This window comes from Poromitra crassiceps (genome assembly GCF_964638095.1).
Source record: "Poromitra crassiceps genome assembly, chromosome: 29".
NCBI classification, from domain to species: domain Eukaryota; kingdom Metazoa; phylum Chordata; class Actinopteri; order Beryciformes; family Melamphaidae; genus Poromitra; species Poromitra crassiceps.
Window position 1 is genome coordinate 3,020,602 of NC_139641.1, and position 24,701 is coordinate 3,045,302.

The window sequence follows — 24,701 nt, forward strand, 5'->3', positions numbered from 1 at the left end:
TTGTGCTTACTTGAACTATGCATATTAGCTGGCATAGTCACATGTTCTGAAGAAAAAACATGCTGTGTCATGGATCATATTAGCTGACATAGTCACATGTTCTGAAGAAAAAACATGCTGTGTCATGGATCATATTAGCTGACATAGTCATGTTCTTTAGAAAAAACATGCTGTGTCATGGATCATATTAGCTGGCATAGTCATGTTCTGAAGAAAAAACATGCTGTGTCATGGATCATATTAGCTGGCGTCATGTTCTGAAGAAAAAACATGCTGTGTCATGGATCATATTAGCTGGCATAGTCACATGTTCTGAAGAAAAAACATGCTGTGTCATGGATCATATTAACTGGCATAGTCACATGCTCTGAAGAAAAAACATGCTGTATCATGGATCATATTAGCTGGCATAGTCACATGTTCTGAAGAAAAAACATGCTGTGTCATGGATCATATTAGCTGGCATAGTCATGTTCTGAAGAAAAAACATGCTGTGTCATGGATCATATTAGCTGGCATAGTCATGTTCTGAAGAAAAAACATGCTGTGTCATGGATCATATTAGCTGGCATAGTCACATGTTCTGAAGAAAAAACATGCTGTGTCATGGATCATATTAACTGGCATAGTCACATGCTCTGAAGAAAAAACATGCTGTATCATGGATCATATTAGCTGGCATAGTCACATGTTCTGAAGAAAAAACATGCTGTGTCATGGATCATATTAGCTGGCATAGTCACATGTTCTGAAGAAAAAACATGCTGTGTCATGGATCATATTAGCTGGCATAGTCACATGTTCTGAAGAAAGAACCTGCTGTGTCATGGATCATATTAGCTGGCATAGTCACATGTTCTGAAGAAAAAACATGCTGTGTCATGGATCATATTAGCTGACATAGTCATGTTCTTTAGAAAAAACATGCTGTGTCATGGATCATATTAGCTGGCATAGTCACATGTTCTGAAGAAAAAACATGCTGTGTCATGGATCATATTAGCTGGCATAGTCACATGTTCTGAAGAAAAAACATGCTGTGTCATGGATCATATTAACTGGCATAGTCACATGCTCTGAAGAAAAAACATGCTGTATCATGGATCATATTAGCTGGCATAGTCACATGTTCTGAAGAAAAAACATGCTGTGTCATGGATCATATTAGCTGGCATAGTCACATGTTCTGAAGAAAGAACCTGCTGTGTCATGGATCATATTAGCTGGCATAGTCACATGTTCTGAAGAAAAAACATGCTGTGTCATGGATCATATTAGCTGGCATAGTCACATGTTCTGAAGAAAGAACCTGCTGTGTCATGGATCATATTAGCTGGCATAGTCACATGTTCTGAAGAAAGAACCTGCTGTGTCATGGATCATATTAGCTGGCATAGTCACATGTTCTGAAGAAAGAACCTGCTGTGTCATGGATCATATTAGCTGGCATAGTCACATGTTCTGAAGAAAAAACATGCTGTGTCATTAGCTGGCATAGTCACATGTTCTGAAGAAAAAACATGCTGTGTCATGGATCATATTAGCTGACATAGTCACATGTTCTGAAGAAAAAACATGCTGTGTCATGGATCATATTAACTGGCATAGTCACATGCTCTGAAGAAAAAACATGCTGTATCATGGATCATATTAGCTGGCATAGTCACATGTTCTGAAGAAAAAACATGCTGTGTCATGGATCATATTAGCTGGCATAGTCACATGTTCTGAAGAAAGAACCTGCTGTGTCATGGATCATATTAGCTGGGATAGTCACATGTTCTGAAGATTCAGATTCAGATTCATTTATTTAGAAGATGGGACATTGCACATTAATGGACAGTACAGCCGTACAGTAAATATGCCAAGAAAAAACATGCTGTGTCATGGATCATATTAGCTGGCATAGTCACATGTTCTGAAGAAAGAACCTGCTGTGTCATGGATCATATTAGCTGGCATAGTCACATGTTCTGAAGAAAGAACCTGCTGTGTCATGGATCATATTAGCTGGCATAGTCACATGTTCTGAAGAAAAAACATGCTGTGTCATGGATCATATTAGCTGACATAGTCACATGTTCTGAAGAAAAAACATGCTGTGTCATGGATCAAATTAGCTGGCATAGTCACATGTTCTGAAGAAAAAACATGCTGTGTCATGGATCATATTAACTGGCATAGTCACATGTTCTGAAGAAAAAACATGCTGTGTCATGGATCATATTAGCTGGCATAGTCATGTTCTGTAGAAAAAACATGCTGTGTCATGGATCATATTAGCTGGCATAGTCATGTTCTGAAGAAAAAAACATGCTGTGTCATGGATCATATTAGCTGGCATAGTCACATGTTCTGAAGAAAAACATGCTGTGTCATGGATCATATTAGCTGGCATAGTCACATGTTCTGAAGAAAAAACATGCTGTGTCATGGATCATATTAGCTGGCATAGTCACATGTTCTGAAGAAAAAACATGCCGTGTCATGGATCATATTAGCTGGCATAATCACATGTTCTGAAGAAACCTGCTGTGTCATGGATCATATTAGCTGGCATAGTCACATGTTCTGAAGAAAAAACATGCTGTGTCATGGATCATATTAGCTGGCATAGTCACATGTTCTGAAGAAAAAACATGCTGTGTCATGGATCATATTAGCTGACATAGTCACATGTTCTGAAGAAAAAACATGCTGTGTCATGGATCATATTAACTGGCATAGTCACATGTTCTGAAGAAAAAACATGCCATGTCATGGATCATATTAGCTGACATAGTCACATGTTCTGAAGAAAAAACATGCTGTGTCATGGATCATATTAGCTGGCATAGTCACATGTTCTGAAGAAAAAACATGCTGTGTCATGGATCATATTAGCTGACATAGTCATGTTCTTTAGAAAAAACATGCTGTGTCATGGATCATATTAGCTGGCATAGTCACATGTTCTGAAGAAAAAACATGCTGTGTCATGGATCATATTAGCTGGCATAGTCACATGTTCTGAAGAAAAAACATGCTGTGTCATGGATCATATTAGCTGACATAGTCACATGTTCTGAAGAAAAAACATGCTGTGTCATGGATCATATTAGCTGGCATAGTCACATGTTCTGAAGAAAAAACATGCCGTGTCATGGATCATATTAGCTGACATAGTCACATGTTCTGAAGAAAAAACATGCTGTGTCATGGATCATATTAGCTGGCATAGTCACATGTTCTGAAGAAAAAACATGCTGTGTCATGGATCATATTAGCTGGCATAGTCACATGTTCTGAAGAAAAAACATGCCGTGTCATGGATCATATTAGCTGGCATAGTCACATGTTCTGAAGCAAAAACCTGCTGTGTCATGGATCATATTAGCTGGCATAGTCATGTTCTGAAGAAAAAACATGCTGTGTCATGGATCATATTAGCTGGCATAGTCACATGTTCTGAAGAAAAAACATGCTGTGTCATGGATCATATTAGCTGGCATAGTCACATGTTCTGAAGAAAAAACATGCTGTGTCATGGATCATATTAGCTGACATAGGCACATGTTCTGAAGGAAAAAAATGCTGTGTCATGGATCATATTAGCTGGCATAGTCACATGTTTTGAAGAGAAAACATGCTGTGTCATGGATCATATTAGCTGGCATAGTCACATGTTCTGAAGAAAAAACATGCTGTGTCATGGATCATATTAGCTGGCATAGTCACATGTTCTGAAGAAAAAACATGCTGTGTCATGGATCATATTAGCTGGCATAGTCATGTTCTGAAGAAAAAACATGCCGTGTCATGGATCATATTAGCTGGCATAGTCACATGTTCTGAAGAAAAAACATGCCGTGTCATGGATCATATTAGCTGGCATAGTCACATGTTCTGAAGAAAAAACATGCTGTGTCATGGATCATATTAGCTGGCATAGTCACATGTTCTGAAGTAAAAACATGCCATGTCATGGATCATATTAGCTGGCATAGTCACATGTTCTGAAGAAAAAACATGCCATGTCATGGATCATATTAGCTGACATAGTCACATGTTCTGAAGAAAAAACATGCCATGTCATGGATCATATTAGCTGGCATAGTCACATGTTCTGAAGAAAAAACCTGCTGTGTCATGGATCATATTAGCTGGCATAGTCACATGTTCTGAAGAAAAAACATGCCATGTCATGGATCATATTAGCTGGCATAGTCACATGTTCTGAAGAAAAAACATGCCATGTCATGGATCATATTAGCTGACATAGTCACATGTTCTGAAGAAAAAACATGCCATGTCATGGATCATATTAGCTGGCATAGTCACATGTTCTGAAGAAAAAACATGCTGTGTCATGGATCATATTAGCTGGCATAGTCACATGTTCTGAAGAAAGAACCTGCTGTGTCATGGATCATATTAGCTGGCATAGTCACATGTTCTGAAGAAAAAACATGCCGTGTCATGGATCATATTAGCTGGCATAGTCACATGTTCTGAAGAAAAAACCTGCTGTGTCATGGATCATATTAGCTGGCATAGTCACATGTCCTGAAGAAAAAACCTGCTGTGTCATGGATCATATTAGCTGGCATAGTCACATGTTCTGAAGAAAAAACATGCTGTGTCATGGATCATATTAGCTGACATAGTCACATGTTCTGAAGAAAAAACATGCCGTGTCATGGATCATATTAGCTGGCATAGTCACATGTTCTGAAGAAAGAACCTGCTGTGTCATGGATCATATTAGCTGGCATAGTCACATGTTCTGAAGAAAAAACATGCCGTGTCATGGATCATATTAGCTGGCATAGTCACATGTTCTGAAGAAAAAACATGCCGTGTCATGTATCATATTAGCTGACATAGTCACATGTTCTGAAGAAAAAACATGCTGTGTCATGGATCATATTAGCTGGCATAGTCACATGTTCTGAAGAAAAAACATGCTGTGTCATGGATCATATTAGCTGACATAGTCACATGTTCTGAAGAAAAAACATGCCGTGTCATGGATCATATTAGCTGGCATAGTCACATGTTCTGAAGAAAAAACATGCTGTGTCATGGATCATATTAGCTGACATAGTCACATGTTCTGAAGAAAAAACATGCCATGTCATGGATCATATTAGCTGGCATAGTCACATGTTCTGAAGAAAAAACATGCCATGTCATGGATCATATTAGCTGACATAGTCACATGTTCTGAAGAAAAAATGCAGGGAAACGAATGAAAGGTTATATCTGATTTGAGCCGTGCGTTGCTTCCTACGCACAGCTCTCACTTGTACCCTCCAGAGATCAAAATAAAACAAGGATGTGGTTACAGCACTTCCTGTATGGACTCCATGTGTCATTCAGGTAGCATGCTGTCAAATGACGTAATGTAATGCTGTATGTAGCCTGTGGGAGACATTGTTGTGGAATCCTGTAAGGGTCTAATGAGAGCTGTCAAATATCATAATAACTTGAACCCAATGTAATAAAAACAGCACTAAATTTGTTGCAAATGTTATTAAATCTGTGAATATGATAAATTGACACATAACTAATGTGTTAAGGCTGTTACACACCAAGAGCGATGCGAATATACAGCACGAAATTGCGATGCGAATTCTGACCCACCTGTCAATCACAGCAAAAGATGTGTACACGTCGGAAGCGAATTTCAGAAAAATCGACCTTGGTCTGAAAAAATAAACGCAGCAATAACGCTCAGTGAAACTTCGCCGTTGGTATGCACGGTTGCATTGACTGATATAGGTTCGGAAAATATTATTGACGTGCAAATTAATCGCACGAAAAAAAATGCTCCCGATGTGTAAGGACCTTTATTTAGTCTTCTTAATACTATAATTGGAGAGCTGTCTGTTTGTCTGTTTGTTCAGAGTTTCAAGGCGCACACCTTGCGTTGCTCTGATCGCTTCCAAATCACACTTTTCAGAGGTTTGGAATGAATCTGGTGCAAAAAAGAGAATAATCCGCTCATGGGGCACTACAGGGAATCAGCGATACTTTACGTTTTGTAGGCCTTCACACTCACAGAGGCATCAGCATCTCTCCCCTACTTCTACTTGATGTTAGCGATGATGTCATTTATGATGTCACTGTTGGCATTGTGACACCATTTGCATCACTGATGATGTCACAGATTATGTCACTGTTGAATGATGTCACAGATGGGCACAGTCTGTCTTTTTTCTGCGGGGGGGGGGGGGTCCTATCTGGGGGAAACCACAGGGCAGCACAGGAAGACCATGCAAACTCCACACAGAAAGGCCCTTTTTGACGAGCCCACCTGGGCAGTATGCACTGAGGACATGGGGATGGGGACACACCCTCAGCGCCCACGCCGTCCCAGGCGGGAATCGAACCGGGGACCTTATTGCTGTGAAGCGACAGCGCTACCACTGCGCCACCGTTATCAGTTGTTGTGGGCAGTCATGACTCCATTGTAAGATGGCGCTTCTCTTGTGGTGAGAGGGGGGCATCTGTATAGGCTAGGATAGAGAATCCCCCTGGGGTGGACTGGGGAGGTGGGTGGGGCGAAACGACAGCTTCGGAGGAGATGAACAGCCGTGATGCCGGCTGCTGCTATGCTATGATCCAGTCAAGGAGGGAGGTGACACGTAAAACCCTCGCTAAATATACTAGGATGAACTGACGTCAACTGACGTTATAACTGACATCATACTTGACTGACATCATGGGCTGATCACATATGAGAATTAGATGCGTCAGTCACCCATTCCGGTTTGTAGCCCCTTTGAAGGAATCTCAGTTCAAGGTCAGTCACATGTTTATTAAAATCAGAGTCAGAGCTGCATGTACGGCGAACACGGTTCAGCTGAGAGACAGGAGTCGTGTTTCCATTACCCTCACAAATGCGCAAAATCTAAATATCGCAATAGAAATTGGGTAATGGAAACACGTAAATTTCGTGTTATATAACCTCCCAAATATCGCAAAACGTTTTTGCGCTCTCATGAGGTGGTTTTTCAGACGTGTCGATATAGCAGTTTATCGCAAAAGTGTAATGGAAACAGTTTTTTCGCATTAGCACGTCATGTGACCCATTCTGCTTTGGAAAAGCAGCGAAAAATGAGGAAGAAACGGTTTGATAAGCCGTGGCAAAACCTCCGCAGCAATGGAAAACTTTGAAGCAACGCTAGCAGAAAGACGAGTGTTATGCAAAATATATATAAAATAGATAATGTTTAATGGCAGAAATCGGTCCATGGTGACAGGCTGCCTGTGTGCGCGCATTTGGCACAGCGCGAGGGGATGAAAAGCAAGCACACACCGGTGCGGTGCGTGCTCCTGACTGAAGTGAATACAGTGACTGTGAGTAATACATTACACACGTTTCAGGTGCAATGTTATAATTATAATAGCTACACAACATTGTGATTATTGACCAAATCAGCCTTTTCCCCCCTCCATCTCTAAATCGGACCAGTTGTAGGCTATTAGGCTTTTTTCCTCTGCCTGTCGCGCTCACTGCATTCACCGCAGCCAGCAACATTTTGCGACTCATTTTATTTTGAATTGATAATCAGGCTCGTTTATATGCGTTGTAACTTCATGTTGTGATTTGCATTGACCATTGGTTCGATTTGAGCACGCAGGGGACGGGATATGGGGCAGATCCACTGTGGCAGGCAGCTGCTGGTAGGCTAATGGGAATTGCGTTCAGGTGTGCGCTCCGTCAGACGGTACCAAACTCAACTTCAATGGAAACGCCTACAAGTCGCAATTGTACATTGTCGAAGTTGTAGAAATATCGCAATTATTTTGCGAAAAACTGTAATGGAAACACAGCTATTGAGGCTTTTCTTCAGAGGTGTGGGCTGGTATGATTGAACATGGAGCAGTGCATTTCTATCAGTGGGTTTCCTGTATAGGCTTGTGCTCAGAACACCGTTGTTGTTGATCATCAAAACGTCTAAAAAGTTCATTTTGAAGCAATCATGGTTCACGGTGAATTTCAGAAGAGCATTTTGTGTGTTCATGAAGTTGGAAAAAGTCATACGAGTGGGCCTCAGTGGAGGTCCAGATGAAGAAGATGTCGTGGACCCACTCTGTCGGTCCTGAATCATCTTTTGCAAAGATTCACGTCACGTGTTGTTGTGGTAATAGTGCTCCTCTCTGTGCCTGGCAAGTCACGCATGGTGGTTTCATCATGATGAAAGGAGATACAGCAGCTCTGTCACTCTCGGTGTCATTTGTTCTTCTGACGTCTTTGTCACATGCTGCTGCGGTCATAGTTCTTGGAAGTGCGCCGTCGTTATTTCTGTTTATTCAGCGTGTTTTGCGTACGGCGTCAGCTCTTCATACTGTACAGTGAAAATGTGGAAGTTATCTCTTTGGTTGGTTGGTCATTTTCTCTTTGTTTTAACATATGTGGCACACAACACACAGAAATGATCCAAACATAATCCTGTAGCAATCATATTCATGGTCATATTGATGACAACTTTCTTTTATGTCTTTCTTTTACCATAACCTATGGTAATGGTAAGGCAATCATGCATTGCTACTAACCATTCAGTATGATGTACTACTTTACTTGAGAGAACACAAAAATACTAATATGGAGGTAATAGTTATTAAAAGGAGATCTCTTAGAATAGCCTAAATGTGTGTGATTTGGTTAAAGAGATAGTTCAGAGATACAGTAGTTTGGGGAATCTGACTTTCCCAGAGTCAGAAGCAAATACATGCCTTCAGACAGACCTTTGTATAGGGTTAGTTGTCTAAAAAGTGTCTCACTACAATGACATGGCTACTCTGGGGACTATAGATCAGACATGAATAGCCACCAATTGGGCTTATTGAATCGCTAAGAGTCTCAGCTGTCCAGTCATACCCAAATTTATGAGATTCCACCAAGACTCTTTAGACACCCCAGTATGCAGAAATCGTCAAATACACGGAATAGGCGGAAATGACACTTTTCCAGGCCTTCTGCATGCCAAAAACGGTGTGGTTCTTGCCCCGAACTGCATGAGATTAGGATAAATGTGGCATGTCTGTACAGGGGAGGCTTGTGGGTACCCATATAACCCATTTCCATTCAGATATATTGAGGTGACAGGTCAAGGGACCATTTGGAAAATGTTGATGGCCATTTTTCCCTCGCCAAACCTTTGTCTAACTTTAAATCATTAGTTATTTAGCCCCCTTGCCGACAAGCTAGCATGACATGCTTGGGCCCATTGGAAACCTTAGCTTGTCTACTTTCAAATGATATCCTTATCTTTGACCTAGCTTAAAATTTGAGCGTGCCAGAGTCTCTGAAAAACAGTCTCACCGGCGTTCCTGCCGGCAATCCCGCGGGTGTCATAAGGGTAATAAAACATTGAAAAAAAACACATTTTGGACAGGTTTTTGTCTTGGCATCATCAAAATCTTTATTTTAGAGGTCCTATGGATACCAAAAATCCTGACTAGAAAAAAAATTAAGGGGGGTGCGCGTGGACCCCTTCGAGGTGCCCTACTGATATCTAAGGAAGTACGGTACTGCCCATGTTTAGTACCTTTAATCAGGAATGTTTCATGCACATGGATATTTCGCATTCAGATTTTTACCTCCCACTCATTTGAGTGAGGCCAGGTTCCAGGTTCAACCTGCAACTGTGATTTTTCATTGACTGTCTAATGTTTTAGAACATAATTTCAACAAATAGCATTTTTATTGATGCAGTAGAACATAGTGGAGGGAGACCATTTGAGAGATCATTCCTGGTTGGGAGACAGGATATACTTTATTTTTTAAATTGTAATTTGACTGTAAAGCAATTAATATAAAGGCAAACTGATGAAGGACCCAATATTGCTTTATGAAAGCAGGATCTGTTGTTGAATGTTAAATGTCAGTTTTCAGGATAATGTTCTTGTCTCATTCAAATGAATGGGGAAAAATCTGAATGCTACTGTACAAACTCATCTGATCTTGGTGATCAGTATATATTCTGGTTTTCATGGTGACTGAGAGCTGAATAACTCTCATGCTAAAACTAATTGGAATATTGCATTAAGTAACTTGATTCATAATTATTCAGAAACTCCTTGTTAACTACGCCTTAACTCGCAGCTTATCCTGATTTGTTCCTTACTTGGTGCCAGGATTTGCATTAGGGGTGGGGGGAAAAATCGATACACCATAGTATCGCGATATTTTGCCTGACGATATTGTATCGATATTTGGACGCCAAGTATCGATATTGCAAAAAAAAAAAAAAAAATGCTGGCCATGCCAGGCCACCGGGCTACTATAAACTTTAGTTCCAAGGCCAGCAGTAAACAAACGGTAGCAAATTTTAATTTTGTTTTAACAGTAACAGTTTTGTCATAACAGTCATTTACAAATTCCCCAGTTACTGGACTGCACAAGATGTTTTGTGTAAGTGAAGTGAAGTTGCAAAAACGACCTAAGTACAGTAGTCCACACACACATCCAGTTAAGGTGGACTGTAAGTAGACTGTAACAAACAGTTCAGTTTGTCAGGTGCATGCAACTATGACATGACTTTATGAAAGTTGTTGGTCTGTCTACTTGACAATGTTGCTGCAATAAAATGGTTGAAGTCAGATGTACAGACTGAAAAATTGTTCTTATATAAACCAGATGTTGACAAATTTTCCTTTGGGGACATCATTTGCAGTTGAAAAAGTAAGAAATCGCAATATATCGAAATATCGCAATATTCAATATATCGCAATATCGATATATCGCAATATCGCAGTATCGCAATACTATCGTATCGTGACTCAAGTATCGTTTCAGTATCGTATCGTGGGCATCTGGTGATTCCCACCCCTAATTTGCATACCGTAGTATTGCAATGCGTCACTAACTGTTATGTGTGTATCCCTATTCTAGGTACGCCAGAGAGTGACACAGTTTGTGAGCGTTGTCCGCCTGGTCATTTCTCCAGCGGGGGCTCCTCCACAGAGCTGTGTGCGCCCCACAGGAAGTGCAGTGACCTGGGCCTGAAGACGCTGAGGCAGGGCACCTCCACGGGGGACAGCCTCTGTGGCCATCAGGACAAGAAGCCAGTGGACTGCTCCCCACACCCCACGCAGTGCCACACCGGTGAGTCCAACTGCACTGTGCAACACATACATGCATATAGGGCAGTGGTGCTCGCAAGCCTTTTTTTTTTTTTGGCAAGTCCAAGTCAAGTCTCAAGTCTTTGAGCTTGAGTCCAACTCAAGTCTCAAGTCATTGGGTCACAAGTCCAAGTCAAGTCTCAAGTCTAGTTGACATCATTATTAGTAGACATTTCCCGAATGTCCCAAATCTTGAGTCCAAGTTGAGTCTCCAGTCTTTGAGGATGAGTCTCAAGTCAAGTCTCAAGTCACTGTGTGTGCGACTTCAGTGCAGCTCGAGTCAAAGTTGCAAGTCCAAGTCACCATCTCTGATATAGGGTCACGGTTTTTCTCTGCTAGCTGCTTTACAAAAGGAATCCTATGGAGTCCTATTGCAGAACTAATGCAGGCTGGAATCAGGGTTGAGATATTTCTATAATTGTGAACTGTGTATACACACAGTTCACTCACACACACACACACACACACAGACACACACACACACACACACACACACACACACACACCCATGCGATGATGTGCTCAAGTAAACCTCAACTTGTCAACAACTTGACATCAGTCAGTACTTGGATTATTTTCGACACGCGGTCGTTTTCTCTGGCTGGAGACGGGGGATTTCCTCGGTCTGCTCCGTCGTTCACATTCCATTCTTCTTCTGCAGATTCTTGCGTGTCTGGAGAGCGGAGTGGGGGGGGAGTGGACAGAGGCCAGGCTGCGGGGTGGACAGAGAGGAGTGGGGGGGAGTGGACAGAGTGGAGTGGGGGGGGAGTGGACAGAGGCCAGGCTGCGGGGTGGACAGAGAGGAGTGGGGGGGGAGTGGACAGAGGCCAGGCTGCGGGGTGGACAGAGCGGAGTGGTGGGGGGGAGTGGACAGAGGCCAGGCTGCGGGGTGGACAGAGTGGAGTGGGGGGGGAGTGGACAGAGGCCAGGCTGCGGGGTGGACAGAGCGGAGTGGTGGGGGGGAGTGGACAGAGGCCAGGCTGCGGGGTGGACAGAGAGGAGTGGGGGGGGGGGGGTTGTGAACAGAGGCCAGGCTGCGGGGTGGACAGAGAGGAGTGGGGGGGAGCGGACAGAGGCCAGGCTGCGTGGTGGAGAGAGAGGAGTGGGGGGGAGTGGACAGAGGCCAGGCTGCGGGGTGGACAGAGAGGAGTGGGGGGGAGCGGACAGAGGCCAGGCTGCGGGGTGGACAGAGAGGAGTGGGGGGGGGGGGGGGGGGGGCGGAGGCCAGGCTGCGGGGTGGACAGAGCGGAGTGGGGGGGGAGCGGACAGAGGCCAGGCTGTGGGGTGGACAGAGAGGAGTGGGGGGGGGGGGGGCGGAGGCCAGGCTGCGGGGTGGACAGAGCGGAGTGGGGGGGGGAGCGGACAGAGGCCAGGCTGTGGGGTGGACAGAGAGGAGTGGGGGGGGGGGGGGGGCGGAGGCCAGGCTGCGGGGTGGACAGAGCGGAGTGGAGGGGGGGGGGGGCGGAGGCCAGGCTGCGGGGTGGACAGAGTGGGGGGGGGGGCGGAGGCCAGGCTGCGGGGTGGACAGAGCGGAGTGGGGGGGAGTGGACAGAGGCCAGGCTGCGGGGTGGACAGAGCAAAGTCGGGGGGAGTGGACAGAGGCCAGGCTGCGGGGTGGATAGAGTGGAGTGGGGGGGGGTTGTGAACAGAGGCCAGGCTGCGGGGTGGACAGAGTGGAGTGGGGGGGGGTGGACAGAGGCCAGGCTGCGGGGTGCAGGCCCGGCGTTGGGTGGGGCCTGACCGGGCCGGGCCCCCCCATTCCCCCCCCCCCAAAAAAAAATGCTAAAAACGTTTTTCTGTTTTAAAGTTTAAAACGGAATCTGGCTGTCATTAGGCATTGATTAACTGAATGCTATTGCTAACTGTTACTTTGAACATCCATTTGCAATGATTCTGGCTGGATATTAACTATTGTAAATTTGTCACAATGAATGCAATGTGTGCACAATGTGTAAATACATTTAATATTAATTGTTTAGGCCTAATTATTTGTAAAGTCACAACACATTAGAGATGTGTGTAGTTCTTCATCGATTTAGCCTCTTCATTTTGCTCTCAAAACGCACCAGGTTGACGAATTTTACTTTAGAATGTACAAAATCTTCTTCCGGGGGAGAATCCCCCCCGGACCCCCGTTGGGTAGCTTCCCCCCCCCAAGCTAGGGGCAGGCCCCCTCTGTAACGTGGGTCTGGAGCCGGGCCTGGCGGGGTGGTACTGGGATGTTTACGGTGCGGCTGTCATAATGAGCCAGCATGGATCCATTAGGTTTAAACTGTCACACATCCTCTCACCACTGCAGCACCAGAGGAAACTGACTCAACAGCAATGAGACACGAGACACGCTGGGTTTAGGCTTTGTTCCTCAGGCGACTTGACAGATGCTGACAATTAATTTAGGTGGGGAAGCCTCAAATATGACACCACATTCCCATCGTCTGACAAACCACAGTCATTGTAGAACACACCCACATGCACGCACGCGCACACACACACACACACACACACACACACACACACACACACAGGCTGTGTCCCTCTGGGAGGGCGATGCTCTCCTCAAACATTCATTCACAAATTGCCTTCTAGTGGGCTACACGACCGCAGATTGTCTGCAATGAATCCTGGAACAGTTGAACAGGGTTTTTTTTTAAACTAAAACGGTGAAATTGAAAGCAGTTTGGGGATCCCATTAGTCAGAGCACGATTTGGAGAAACCGCTGGGATGTCAGTGTCAATTATGTCTGGAGAGATTAGTTACAGAGCAACCCGCACTTACATCATGCAAACATCAGAGGAAGCAGCCTGATGTACTTTACAATGCTGATCGTTATTCAAACCCTTTGTTCTTCATTTCTGACGTGTCCCTGTGACAACAGCCACAGCGCTGCCAGTCACTAACACGTATGTGACCACAGTGATTCTTGAATGTAATGGAACTACTTTTTGCAGTCACTAGTAATGTAACTAATTACTTTTTCAAATTTAGTAACTCAATTACAATGACTGACATTTAAAGTGGGCTAGTTACTTTAGGACGTGAAAATGACTCCTCTTTAATAGCCTACAATTTTGACAGTTTTCAATTGGAAAAAGTTGCCGGTTTTTAGCATTTTGGAAATGCATTGTAATCCCAATCTTTCCAAGTACCCCCTGCAAGCTGCTCAAGTACCCCTAGTGGTACACGTACCCCTGGTTGGGAATCACTGGTCTAGAGGATCCTTGTCCTCCTTTAATAGCACTGATATGGTTGTCTGGGTCATAGTGGAAGGTAGCTTCCCTTCAAAGACAATTTCACTAAACAACGAGCATAGGAAGGGTGATCATTTGAATGAGAGACCAGGCCAGTTCTATCCAGATTTATTTCACTTGGAGTCCTAACAGCCTATGGCTATATGTGTCAGGATCTGCCTGTGTGTTTGTCAGTGAAGAAACAGGACTTCCTCCCTCTCTCTGGTCGCTGCTGACAAAGCCAGCAGCGACATCGGCTTGACACGGACTCCCATTGAAGCCATCTGTGCACCAAATGAGCTGAAATGGATCAGATGGAGTTGCTTCTATTACAATGTGTTGATGTGCTGATGTGGCCGAGCAGGGCCACAGACCCACACAGGTGGGTCACAGGAGATTTGATTTGGGTCGCCAAATAAATTTGCAGAATTTCTTCCATAGTCTTTTTGCCCTGACGGACCCTTTCTCCGAATCGACCCTCGCCAAACACTCCGACGTAGAGGATACGCCACCCTACTGTCACGTGACTTGTCTCAGTATAACATCTCCGTTGCCATGGCTGATCTCTGATCAGCTGGGCCTGCCTTTGCCTGCTGACCGCCTGCCTTTGCCACCATCACGTCAAGATCACAATCATTGATGACTATACCTATGCAAAGAATACCTTCTACGATCAACTACACCTGGTCATCCAGCGGATACCCTCACATGACACCATTAATGTGCTCGTGGATACATGGTTCCCCATGAAAAACATACACAAATGGACTTGGTACAGCCCTGATGGCAGAACTCGTAAAGGGTCTGGACTACATCATCATCTTCCAGGTGCTGGAAATTCTCTGTCACCAGCTGCCATGTGTACCATGGGGAGCATCATTGAATGTTCGCTCAGCTGAAGCTGAAACTCAAGGACGACCCGTCTCCCAGGGCCCACAGCCTCGCCTGAGCTCCTCTCATCTCCAGGACCCTGCTACTACAACAGTATGTGAGTGCACCTGGTCCAGGTGCACCACGATGGGCCCCCGCTGCAGTGAGGCCATCCTCCAGTAACATCTAAGCCAGTGGTTCCTAAACTTGGGGTCGCATGGAATGAAAAGAAAAGAAACATCACACAATAAAACTACGGAAGAGGATTACATGTGAAAAATGTATTTGGGTTCTGGGTTTAAGTCAGGATTCTGAGAATAAAGTTAGAATTCTGAAAATACAGTCAGAATTTTGAGGGGGAAAAGTCAGTATTCTAAGATTAGAGTCAGAATTCTGAGAAAAACAGCATTCTCAAACTATTAACAAATTAATTTGAGCGAAAACGTGGAATGTCTGGCGTCCCTAGATTTTTGTGATATCAAACTGGGATCACAAGCCAAAAAACTAACGATCTAAGCCCTGCTGTCCCATCTCTCTCTCTCTCTCTCTCTCTCTCTCTGTCTCTGTCTCTCTCTGTCTCTCTCTCTCTCTGTCTCTGTCTCTCTCTGTCTCTCTCTCTCTCTGTCTCTCTCTCTCTCTCTCTCTCTCTCTCTCTCTCTCTCTGTCTCTCACCCTCTCTCTCTCTCTCTCTCTCCCCCTCTCTCTCTCTCTCTCTCCTGGTTCCACTGGTTCCAGATGTGACCCTGTGCGAGGAGGCGCTCTTCCAGTCTCTGTCCTCGGTGCCTCTGGAGCGGCTGCTGGACAGCCTCCCGGGCCGCAGGGTGGACCGCAAGAGCCTGGAGAGACTGAAGAAGACCTGCAGCCCCAAGCAGGGGGCGCTGCAGCTGCTGCGGCTGTGGAGGGAGACCAACAAAGATCAGGACAAGCTGCACGCCATCATACAAGGTCAGGACACGGCCTCACTTCTGATTGTTAAAACAATTCTGAGGACCACCTTCCCAAATAAATGATAAATGTAATATTGATAAGCTCTGACGTTAGTGCTGCTTTTATTTATTATTATTATTATTATTATTATTATTATTAGTAGTAGTATTATTATTATTATTATTATTATTATTATTATTATTATTATTGTTATTATTATTTTTTTTAATATATATTTGGTGTAATTTATTATCATGCTGCAGCCTCTCTGTGTCAGGGCTGCTCCTCCAAGTAATGTTACCCCCCCTCCCACACACACACACACACACACACACACACACACACACACACACACACACACACACACACACACACACACACACACACACACACCCGTTGAGAGAAACAACTTCATGTGCAGATGTGCACAAATAAAAACAAAAAAAGCAACGCATTCGGATTTCATCCACCATTCTTTTTTCCATAGCCATCTCGTAAAATGGTTATAAAAATGGTTTTACTTGGTCAAACCAAACGATTCAGCTATATTTAGAAACAGGAGAGACAATAGAACATTTCACTCTGACCAAAATGTTGTTGTTTTTTGTTTTTGTTTTTTATTAAAAAAGAATATGGTCTCCCCTGATTCTAAATATCATTGAATCGCTTGGTTTGACCAAGGAAAACTATTTTTATAAGCATTTTACGAAATGTCTATGGAAAAAGGAAAGCTGGATGAAATCCCTTGGTTCGTATGTATAACCCGGAAGGGGGCGTGACTCTGGCACTCGATTAGAACCTTAATCTGCACTATTGTCCACTGTCCCGAACCACTGAACCACTGCTTTAAAGCATGTCCACTGTCCCCGCAAGTGTGAACCACTGCTTTAAAGCATGTCTGCCGTCCCCTACAGGTGTGGACCACTGTGAGAGGAAGGTGTCCCGCTGCGCCGGCCTGAAGAACTTGACCTTGGACGACCTCCTGAAGGTCAGCCGCAGCCTGCCGGGGGCGCTGGTCAGCCCGGAGGAGGTGCGAGCCCTGGTGACGTCCTGCCCGCCCAGGCAGCATGTGCTACAGCTTCTCAGCCTCTGGAAGACGGCCAACAACCAGCTGGACCTGGCCAAAGCTCTGTCTCACAGCCTGAGGGCGCTGCGGAGCCAGGGGGCGCCGCGCGCGCTGCTCAAAGCCCTGAAGAAGATCAGCCGGGTGGTGGGAACCGCCACGGTGCACAAGGTGTACGAGAAGATGTTCGTCAGCGCGCTGCAAGACGAGGCGTGTCTGAAGACGCATAAGCCCTACAATGAATAGAGATGACCCGGATGTTAGCACTCCCTGGTTCCTTCCTCTCCAAGTCAATGGGATTTTTGTATCGGGGATTTCGGTTAAATGCTTAAAATAAGGTCAGTGGTTAACAATGGTTTATGACGACCACTTTTCTGATTTCCAAAGCGTAAATGCGATTTTTAAAAATGGCGATTTTCAGGAAACGCTTCAAAAGTCATAAAAGTGATCTTCATCACGTTTCATAAACTTCTGTTAAAGGAGAATTCTGTTTTCCAGCTTTATTTATACTTTATAACTCAGCCAGAAAAGGAGTTTTTTTTAAAGCAATGCACTACAATGCTATAATCCCACCAGCAGCCTGGAACCGAGGAAATAGGGGCATGTGTAATGCAGGCATTTACGTCCTCTAAATAGCTTATTTTCTAACACGCAGCGGCTCATATCCTTATTATATCATGGAGACAATGAGAAAACGAATGCTGTATTTACCTTGCTGCAGCCAGCGTGTTCACCCTGTCTCTGCTGCCTGTAACATTGGAAGAGCTAGAAGCTCCCTGTTCCCCCTGCTCCTTGTAATCCATATGACGTTATTCTCAAATAAATACAGGCGGCCATCGAATTCAAATGCATCATCCATATTTTTGAAATCAGACAAATATCAGCAGTGTTTACCTGCCATGGACTATCATGGCAGCTTGATCCACTGCTCTGAGCTCTGAACTCTCACTGATGAGACACATCCGGGGACTTGGTTTCATAGTCCCTGGATGGAAAACAGAACACTGGAGGCTGCTACAGTAGATGTAAATACAGCAGGTCACATTTTTGTCTCTATGATATAATAAGGATATGAGCCGCTGCGTGTCAGAAAATAAGCGATTTACAGGACGTTAATACCAGGACTGCCAAGTCTCACCCTTTGACTGTGAGAGTCGCACAATTTAACCTCTTCACACGGGCACACGCCACACTTGCTATTTCACACGCCAGAATCGCAAATTGCCTTCTCTCTCTCTCTCTCTCTCTCTTGCATTCATGCAGGCGGGTGCCGCACGTCACGCGCAAACAGGTGCGCAAGCGCAAATAGGGGATATCGCCTGTACCAAGATAGGGCCCGCGATGTCCTGGAATATTGACTGTTATGATGCAATTTGTTGTGAAAGTCTGGTAAATGGAGTAGGCCTACTACACTATGCATGCGTAATGCCATGGTTTCTTTGATCTCGTTCTGCTCAGCATGGCCATGTTATAAACAGACTAGATATTATGAAAAGTTAAGTTAATCGAATTAATTGAAGCTCAAACTGTGTCTAGAAAACCTGTGTGGAGTCTTGTTTATTGATCATTATTTTTGCAGTTAAGACTCAAGAGTTTGGGCGCATTGAACCAACTGACAGATAACAGCCAACATGATAAGATAGCTGAGCCTACTGTTTTATTTTTGCACAATTTGAGCAATATACCTGCGTGTGCCACTTGTAATAATAGACTTTATTCGATTGACGTCACTCATGTACTGGCACGCCCACCGCCGCCATATTCTCGACATAGCGCTGCAGCTGTGAAGTGACAGCCTATGTGGAGCAGCGTTTATAGGAAGCTAGCCGCTGTTAGCGTTACCTGTATCGTTCCAATGGGGTCATCCCTATGTTCCCCGGGTCCTATGTTCCCCGTTTTTAACACTCTCCGTAACATTTGGGGTGTCTATCCGCTATGCCGACCACCCGCAATGCCGACCTTAGGTTTAGGCGTGAGGGTTGGGAGAGGTTAGGTTTTGGGTTAGGGTCTGGGGGAGGTTAGGAAGGGTTCTATGTTCCCCGGTCCCACAAAAACGGGGAACATAGGACCCGGGGAATATAGGACCCGGGGAACATAGGTACGCTCCCGTTCCAATTGTGTTCGGATGGTGACCTGCGTTAGGCACGGCTGTAGTAATGACAGCAATAAAGTCCCCGTGGTTTGTTTCTATCTCTACCGTCCACAGACGTGAAGGGAGCGAGACGGAGGATACGTCAGCAGCACAGGAGAGGTGTGGATAGTTAGGAGAGAGACAGGTGAAACTTTCTGACAGCTCCTCACAGCAAAGTCTGTTCACCTCGTTTTTTTGTTTATTTATTACAGCCATTAACGGCAGCATACAAACAACAACTGTGGAGTTTTTATTGGTGTCATTACCATCGCTATTTTGTAATGGAACAGAAACGACAATAAGGCTGTTACTAGTTGTCAGCTGCAGCGCTGTGTGCGCACAGGACGGTATGTCAACAATATGGTGCCGTCCAGGGTTAGCGAATAAGGTCTATACTACTGTCGCAGTAGTAAACCTCAAAGGGGGGCAAACATAGGCACATAGGCTATTAATTTATAGCCTAATTAAAGGCTTTCAAAATTGAAATGCTGTGCTGGTGCCATGGCTGTTTTGTTGTGAATCATTCTATCTGGCTAGATCGTCTTACAGACTTATTCTAGCAATTATGTTGTTCATTGTTTAGCATAACAGACGGTCTTGCTCATTGACTCACGGTTTAAATAACATTACTTTGTAGACGGACCTCCAGGGGCGGCTGGTGCATTTTTTGTCCAGGGGGGGCTACCAAAAGTAGGGCTGGCTGATATGGTTGAAATCAATATCATGATAATCATAAGGGAATCATAAAGAAAATGAGCAAATATTGATGGTTAAGACCAACATCACAACAGTGGTAATCCTGTTCATTTAAAAACAGAATGGTCCGTTCGCAGGTCCCTTTCCCCCGAAGTCTCACTCCAAACTTTTGGTGAAACTTGGGCAGCTCTGCATTACACATGCCCCTATTTCCTCTCTTCCAGGCTGCTGCTCGGCGCAGTATAGTGCATCTGCTTTTTCTGGCTCAGTTATAAAGCACAAATAAAGCTGGAAATAAGGTCCAGGTTGTAAAAAAAAATGAAAAGAATTTTCAAGGATTTAACCGAAATTCCCATACAAAAATCCCATTCACTTCCTGACGAGGGAACCGGAAATGCACTGACTTCTGGGTTGCCCTACAAAAATACGTCATCCTGACCTGTGGTACTCTATAGGGTCAGGCGGGGAGGGGTTAGGAACACAAAGTACACACACTCTGAACACACATAAAAGGAAACACACATGCACACACATACAGTACCAAGGCGGGATAATTGTATGAGAAAGAGCAAGCAGACATGGGTCAAATGATGATGTCAGATCATAGTCAGTTCATTTAACATATCATTGAAAGATATCAAGCTATAACCAGAGACGGATAATTTAGAGACACTCCATTCCAGGCTCCGCCAATAATAATAAATGATACTCTGCTGGTCTCCTAAATGGGCGTGGTCATCTCTCCCCTTGAAGTGTTGTGCTGAGCTAGCAAGCTAGCTTGAGCTAGAGATCGTGAGTTCCCAAAACTCCAGACACACACCACACATAAACACAAAGCTGCCCCTTGTTAGCCCAATCTAGTTGTAACTAAGATATTCGCTTAAACATTTTTTTTTTCAAAACACATTTAGCTACTACACCAACGACCTTCACGTGTGGCTTTAGCTAATCGCTCCCTGCTAACGTGAGCTCCTGTTGCCAAACCTCGCAAGAGTGTGTCGCTGAGACAGAGACAGGTCTTGAACAAAGCTAATGTTCTCCTGATCTGTCTGAAAAATTTCATTTTAGTGTCAGAATGTTCAGAAGATATGTGGCTTGCGGAAAATGGGCCTAATATTTACTTTGATGACTATGGGGGCGAAATAATCTGTCATAATCTGAGATCACGTTCACTCCTCCCATTGACTCCAATAGACTCAGGCCCTGCTGCTAGAGGTGCGAGACCTCTGTGGTACAGATACTACAGGAAGTGACTGGAAGTTGAAGTGTCTCTATATTGAAAAGTCTCTCATAATACTGAATGCATGGATTCCCCCCCCAAATTTACCAAAAGGGCATGATGGAAAGGTACAGTCTTGTGTTTTGCCAACGAAGGCCTATAGTCAACAACAGGAAAGTGTCAAGTAATATGTGCCTCGAGTGATAAAATCGAATAAGGGAATAAAATAAAGCTCATACAAAATTGCATACTCCAAACAGGCCGAAACAAGAACTAAAAAAAAAAAGTTTCCTGGGAAATGTTTGACCGGAGTCTGTGAAAAATGAAAAAAACTATTTAAGATGTACATAGAACACTATTTTATGGAAGAAGGGTCAGAATGTTGTAGCGTTGTTGTTGTTGTTGTTGTTGTTGTTGTTGTTGTTGTTGCTGCTTTCTCGCTGCTTGAGAGGAAGGATTTGGTTTCATAATGAAATGTTTTCTACAGTTTTCCTTGGTTTATTCGTCAGTTGGATTGTTTGTTCTGGACTGCTGACACGTAAAGCTCATCAGATTTTTTTTCTTTTTTTATGTTTTGAATATGTCAGCTTTATGAATGTACAAAGGAGTGCAATTGTTTTCTATTTAAAAAAAAACTAATAATTTTACTTACTGAATATGTAAAGGCTTGTTTTTATTACTTTATATATATACAAAAATACTGGATTCCAAATGCTGCAAGTTCATAAAGTGATATTTGTTTTATATTTTGTTTTATCACTTTTATATTATTGTATGGTCTTAATTGTATATTATGCTTGACTGTTCCTTTTTTAACCTCTTGTAACTTGTGAACACTAATGTTAAATGATCTGATTAAAATTAGTTTGTTAAAATATATTGCTTCTTCATGGATAAACAATGGGGAAGTTTGCCGACAGGATGGACGGACCTATGACATGAGTTACTGTGACACTGCGCTGACTGAAACTGAGAACACAGAAAACCAACTTGCTCCTTATCTGACTCATCTTGAGGTGCATATGACCAAAAATCTCCGGTAAGTTAGATTTCCATTACCAAGCAGCCGTAGTTTGGTTTTGTGACCACATTTCAGAAATGCATTGTGCTCGTTTTCTTCTATTTCATCTTATTCTATTTCATTTCTTTGAATCAGAAGAGAAGAAGTTAAACAGTTAAATCTGTCTCTGTATTGCACGTTCAGCATAGAGAGGCGATATTTAGGAGTTGGGTTGAAACTAATGTCTCAAGCTTTTTGAGGCTTACAATTAGTCACATAAAAGACCCTAAATTACATAGGTTTTTGTCGATTTTGGTTTCCAGGGGCTTTTTTAAGATTAAAACATCTTTCCAATTAATTTGGAAATTCTAGAGAAACATTTAAATAATGCATTACACTTGAACTAAGCCTGTTAGATTTAGTTGACTAAAATCTCATTTACGGTAGTCAACTCTACACTAAAACTAAAACATTTCAGATGACTGAAAACTAAATGGAATTTTAGTCAAAAGACTAAACTAAATCAAAATTTGCTGTCAGAATTAACTATGAAGGGAGGAGGTGAGAGTGAGACCTTTGTTTAAATCTCGTAGTAAATCAATCAGTTCAACTCCCACGTGTGGGAAACACCACACGGTTGTACAGTACCAGCGCCTTGTGCCAACTCCCTGACTCACAGGTTTTATAAATATGCCACTACGACGGAAAAGGATGACTTATACTGAGTCAAGTTCACACGTGCTAATTAAATGTCTACTGTACATTTCAACCACATCCACACATCAAACAATATCAGCTTTTTCTCAAATATCACCCGCTGACAGAAAGTGCACCGAGATGTTAAAGAGAGATTCCAACAAAATTAGGTTTGAGGTTGTTTTAGGAGGTACTCCAAAATTTAGTAGGTTAAAAACTCAAAAATTATGAAATTATGGGAATTTCTATTAAATGTCTGCTGTTGTCCTACAACTCAACCATCTACAGTAGTTGGATTCCCGTTGAAATAGGAGTTTGTGACAAAAATATCTAAAGGGAAATATTTATACTAACATAGAATCTCTCACCAAGAAGGCACAGCAGATGATGTACTTTGTGCAGCAGCTAAAGAAATTCAAAGTGCCAAAGGCCACGATGGTGCACTTCTACACCTCCATCGTTGAATTCATCCTCACCTCCTCCATCACTGTCTGGTATGCTGCTGCCACTCTCAAAGACACTAACAGACTTCAGCGCATCATCCGCTGCGCTGAGAAGATAATCGGATGCAACCTGCCCTCCCTCCAGGACCTGCATGCAGCCAGGACACTGAAGCGGTCTCGCAAGATCTTGGCTGACCCCTCCCACCCTGGCCACAAACTCTTTAAGACACTCCCCCACGGCAAGAGACTGAGGTCTGCCAAGACCAGAACCACCCGCCACAAGACCAGCTTCTTCCCAACCGCCATCAGCCTCACCAACAAGGCCCGGAAACCCCTTCCACCAAGGACCTCACCAACAAGGCCCCCCCCACACACACACACACAAACTCACTACCTCCTCCCAAACTCAACTGAACTCCCCCCCCCCCCCCCCCCCCCCCCCCATAAAACTGGAACTCATATCTAATTTAATGCCTGTTTAACAGCTCAAGGGGTACATAAGACAACAACATTTGGGAACCACTGGTTTTGGGTCTAAAGCTTTATCATAAATTTGTTCATGTCCAAGTCAAAGTTAGCCTGTATTTACCATTAGTTTTTATTTTTATTTTGTTTTTACCAGCAGCAACAGCGGGGATGGTATTGTTTTCACCGTGTTATCATGGAAAAATGTGGGAACTACAGTACCATAGAAGTATGTCTGAGTACTTTGCCAGGTAGTATGTCTGTCTGTCTGTCTGTCTGTCTGTCTGTCTGTCTCTCTGTCTGTCTGTCTGTCTCTCTGTCTGTGTGTCTGTCTGTCTCTCTGTCTGTCTGTCTGTCTGTCTGTCTGTCTGTCTGTCTGTCTCTGTGTCTGTCTCTCTGTCTGTCTGGCGCTCTGTCTGTAGTGTCAAAACCATGCAAGATGCAGTCACAAAAGTTTACAGGTGTAGTTGACATTAAAATGAAGGTCAAGTTCGAAGATGCCCCCCCCCCGCCCCCCCCCCCCACACACACACACACACAGCCCCCCACAATCACACACACACATACACACACACACACACACACACTTTCTTTTTAAGTTACAGGCCTCACGGCTGGTGTGCTCCCATCACAAGAGGGTCTCTAGTTTTTTTTTTATGACTTTCAGTATTGTTATTTTTCCTTGGTCCAAGTTTCAGCTTCTTTCTAGTTACCACAGGTGGAAGACCTTTGACCGAACCTTTTGGTTCATGACACATATCTGTAGTCATTGACGCACGTGTCGAGCGCCCACTCACTTTTGAGAACTTCCTCATAAACAGTATAAATATGAAGCCGGTCCGTGCTCC

At 43.8% G+C, this 24,701-nt stretch overlaps 1 protein-coding gene across 1 annotated transcript in view; it reads left to right on the forward strand.

The window, feature by feature from the left end:
* Positions 1–17,449, forward strand: part of LOC310799908 (tumor necrosis factor receptor superfamily member 11B-like) — a gene marked incomplete at its 3' end in the record, with an annotated part of 75,023 nt that extends 57,574 nt beyond the window's left edge. The window contains exons 4-6 of the mRNA XM_083662516.1: positions 10,886–11,098; positions 15,949–16,158; positions 17,055–17,449. Of these exons, the coding sequence (XP_083518642.1) occupies positions 10,886–11,098; positions 15,949–16,158; positions 17,055–17,449 (818 nt within the window). The remainder of the gene's footprint in view (positions 1–10,885; positions 11,099–15,948; positions 16,159–17,054) is intronic.
* Positions 17,450–24,701: the final 7,252 nt, after the last annotated feature.